This window comes from Rhinopithecus bieti, unplaced genomic scaffold (genome assembly GCF_001698545.2).
Source record: "Rhinopithecus bieti isolate Rb0 unplaced genomic scaffold, ASM169854v2 scaffold_75559, whole genome shotgun sequence".
NCBI classification, from domain to species: domain Eukaryota; kingdom Metazoa; phylum Chordata; class Mammalia; order Primates; family Cercopithecidae; genus Rhinopithecus; species Rhinopithecus bieti.
The window spans coordinates 92947-96522 of NW_016828162.1; the positions used below are offsets into that span (position 1 = coordinate 92947).

At 52.2% G+C, this 3576-nt stretch overlaps 1 protein-coding gene across 1 annotated transcript in view; it reads right to left on the reverse strand.

Annotated features, from left to right (window-relative positions):
* Window positions 1–414: 414 nt before the first annotated feature.
* The window catches only part of DHDH (dihydrodiol dehydrogenase), a 14013-nt gene continuing 10851 nt past the window's right edge, over window positions 415–3576 (reverse strand). Inside the window, exons 5-7 of the mRNA XM_017864331.1 lie at window positions 2797–2921; window positions 874–1024; window positions 415–550 (exon numbers count right to left, since the gene is read on the reverse strand). Of these exons, the coding sequence (XP_017719820.1) occupies window positions 441–550; window positions 874–1024; window positions 2797–2921 (386 nt within the window). The 3' untranslated portion in view covers window positions 415–440. The remainder of the gene's footprint in view (window positions 551–873; window positions 1025–2796; window positions 2922–3576) is intronic.

The window sequence follows — 3576 nt, forward strand, 5'->3', positions numbered from 1 at the left end:
TTTCTTTCTTTCTTTCTTTCTTTCTTTCTTTTTTTTTTTTTTTGAGATAGTTTTGCTCTTGTTGCCCAGACTAGAGTGCAATGGTGCGATCTCAGCTCACTGCAACCTCCGCCTCCTGGGTTCAAGTGATTCTCCCGCCTCAGTCTCCTGAGTAGCTGGGATTGTAGGCATGTGCCACTATGCCCGGCTAATTTTGTATTTTATTAGAGATGGGGTTTCACCATGTTGGTCAGGCTGGTCTCAAACTCCTGACCTCAGGTGATCCGCCCTCCTCGGCCTCCCAAAGTGCTGGGATTACAGGTGTGAGCTGCCATGCCCGGCCCCGCCCAAATTATTTTCTAGTGACCCTTTGATACTGGGTTCTCCAGCTTCTGCCAAACCACTACCATGAAGATGTAAGATCTCTATAGGAACGACGTTTTTATTTATTCAGAGATACGTCAGCGTTTGTCTTGGGGGAAGGTGACTCCAATGGCCTTCCTCACCTCCTCAAGGATGTCAGCCAGGAGCTCACTTTCTACCAGGGGAATCACAGGACTTTCTTTCAGACCTGCGGGGAAAGTGTAGTTAGGGACCCCTCCTATCCACTCACCCGAAACCCAAATAACTACAATTCCCAGAATTCCATGTGGTACAATACACTTGGTTCAGGCAGATGGATGCTGCAGGGGTTCCTGGGAGACATAGTTCTTTTTTTGGTGGGGGGAAGCAAGAGTCTTGCTCTGTTGCCCAGGCTGGAGTGCAGTGGTGCGATCTCAGCTCACTGCAACCTCCTGGGAGATGTAGTTCTAAACAGCAGGGTGACAGAGCAGGTGGGAAAGAGCCCAACATTCCTCTACCAGCCTGGTGCCCGCCACCCCTCCATATCCTTACCCTTGCGCAGGCACTCCCGGACGTGCTTGGCCTCATAACTCATGCCTGCCCCGTTGTCAAAATTGCAGTCTTTTGGGACCGGGGGCAGCAGGAACTCCTTATGCTCCCCCTTCACCACCAGCTCGGTTGGACACCAGCAGGGGTTGAGGAGCTGGAGGGAGAGAGGAAGTGGCGCTGCTGTCTTCATCAATGGTGCTCCTAGGACTGCCCCCAGGAACATGCCAGGTGGTGCGCAGGGGCCTCCCTCTCGAACCTGGTGGCAAAGGGGTTGTCCCGTCTATCCCCAGGGAGCTCTGGACCCTCCCTCATTTCTGGTTGCTAGAAGTTTGTTCCTTAGCAACACTGCTGTCACACAAAAATCCCGTCTATCTCCCTAGGAGCAAACGTCTCCCTAACCTTAGGAGGTTAGAAACAAGGTGTTCTTAGGGCCTAGAGAGGAGGATTTATCTTCGTGGGTCTGTGAATCATGTTTTCTTCTTATTTCTTTTCTTTCTTTTTTTTTTTTTTTGAGATGGAGTCTTGCTCTGTCGCCCAGGCTGGAGTGCAGTGGATCGATCTCAGTTCACTGCAACCTCCACATTCCGGGTTCAAGTGATTCTTCTGCCTCAGCCTCCCGAGTAGCTGGGATTACAGGTGTCCGCCACCATGCCCGGCTAATTTTTTTTTTTTTTTTCCAAGACGGAGTTTCGCTCTTGTTGCCCAGCCTAGAGTGCAATGGCGCGATCTCGGGTCACTGCCACCTCCACCTCTCAGGTTCAGGCAATTCTCCTGCCTCAGCCTCCTGAGTAGCTCGGCTTACAGACATGCACCACCACACCCAGCTAATTTTTGCATTTTTAGTAGAGATGGGGTTTCATCATGTTGACCAGGCTGGTCACAAACTCCTGACTTCAGGTGATCCACCCGCTATGGGCTGCCAAAGTGCTAGGATTACAGGTGTGAGCCACCATGCCCAACCTGTATTTTTTTTTTTTTTCAGTAGAGACGGGGTTTCACCATGTTGGGCAGGCCGGTCTTGAATTCCTGAGCTCAAGTGATCTGCCCTCCTCAGCCTCCCAATCACGCTGGGATTACAGGTGTAAGTCACCATGCCTGGCTATAGAATGGGTTTTTTTCCTAGCAACAGGGCCCCAGGAAGGCCATTTAAGCTGACCTTTGGTAACACCCAGATCCTCCCCCGAGTGTGCTTCCAAAGTTCACAACTGCCCACTAAGCGTGGTTGAGAATAACTGGCTTCTCCTCCAGACTGAAGATATACATTTGAGACAGGATCTCACTCTGTCACCCAGGCTGGAGTACAGTGGCACAATCACAGCTCACTGCAGCCTCAACCTCCAGGGCTCAAGTGATCCACCAGCTTCAGCCTCCCAAAGTGCTGGGATTACAGGTGTGACCACCATGCCGGCCAGGTGTATACATATAAACTTTTTGAGATGCAGTTTTGTTCTTGTCACCCAGGCTGGAGTACAATGGCACTATCTCAGCTCACTGCAACCTCCACCTTCCGAGTTCAAGCGATTCTCCTGCCTCAGCCTCCCGAGTAGCTGGGATTACAGATGCTTGCCACCACATCCAGCTAATTTTTGTATTTTTAGTAGAGATGGAGTTTAACCATGTTGTCCAGGCTGGTCTCAAACTCCTGACCCAGGTGATCCACCTGCCTTGGACTCCCAAAGTGCTGGGATTACAGGTGTGAGCCACCATGCCGGCCAGGCCCAAGGATATTTGACAGCGCAGTAGGTTAATCCTAAGTAAGGAGAGCCTAGAGGCCCAGAACCCACCTCTTGGCTTGGTTAAGGAGGATGAACTCTTTAGCAATGATGTGAAATTGGCTGGTTAAGCCCTCATCTAGCTCTAGAGGCCATTTGTCCCCCCTCTATTTTAGGGGTACAATCCCCAGCGCTTGGGCCCGCCGCGCCTCACCTGTGCCATGCCCTTGGTGCCGCTCACGGAGGCCGTGTTGGAGAGCTGCGCGGTGATGCTGCAGGTGAAGCTGCCGTGGACCTCTCCTGGGTACTGCAGGAGCACCGTGACAGTGTCGTCCACACCTGGAGGGAAGTCCCGGGTCAGAGCAGGGGTCTCTCAGGGCAGAGTCTCTGAGACTGCACGGGCCTCAAATCCTGCCTGTGAAACTTTGGGTGAGAGACTTCACTTCTTGCATGGCAAGGCAAAAGAAGGAAGTGCTGGCTGGTGGCGGTGGCTCATGCCTGTAATCTCAGCACTCTGGGAGGCCCAGGTGGGTGGATCACGAGGTCAGGAGATCAAGACCATCCTGGCTAACACAGTGAAACCCCCTCTCTACTAAAAATACAAAAAATTAGTCAGGTGTGGTGGCATGTGCCTGTATTCCCAGCTCCTCGGGAGGCTGAGGCAGAAGAATCGCTTGAACCTGGGAGGCGGAAGTGGCAGTGAACCGAGATCACGCCACTGCACTCCAGCCTGGGTGACAGAGTGAGACACTGTCTCAAAAAAAAAAAAAAGAATGAAGTGCTACAGCATGGATGAGCATTGAGTACACCATGCTAGGCCAGGCACGGTGGCTCACACCTGTATTCCCAGCACTTTGGGAGGCTGAGGTGGGCGGATCACCTAAAGTCAGGAGTTGGAGACCAGCCTGGGCAGGATAACCCCGTCTCTACTAAAAATACAAAAAATTGCCTAGGCGTGGTGGCTCATGCCTGTAATCCCAGCACTTTGGGAAGC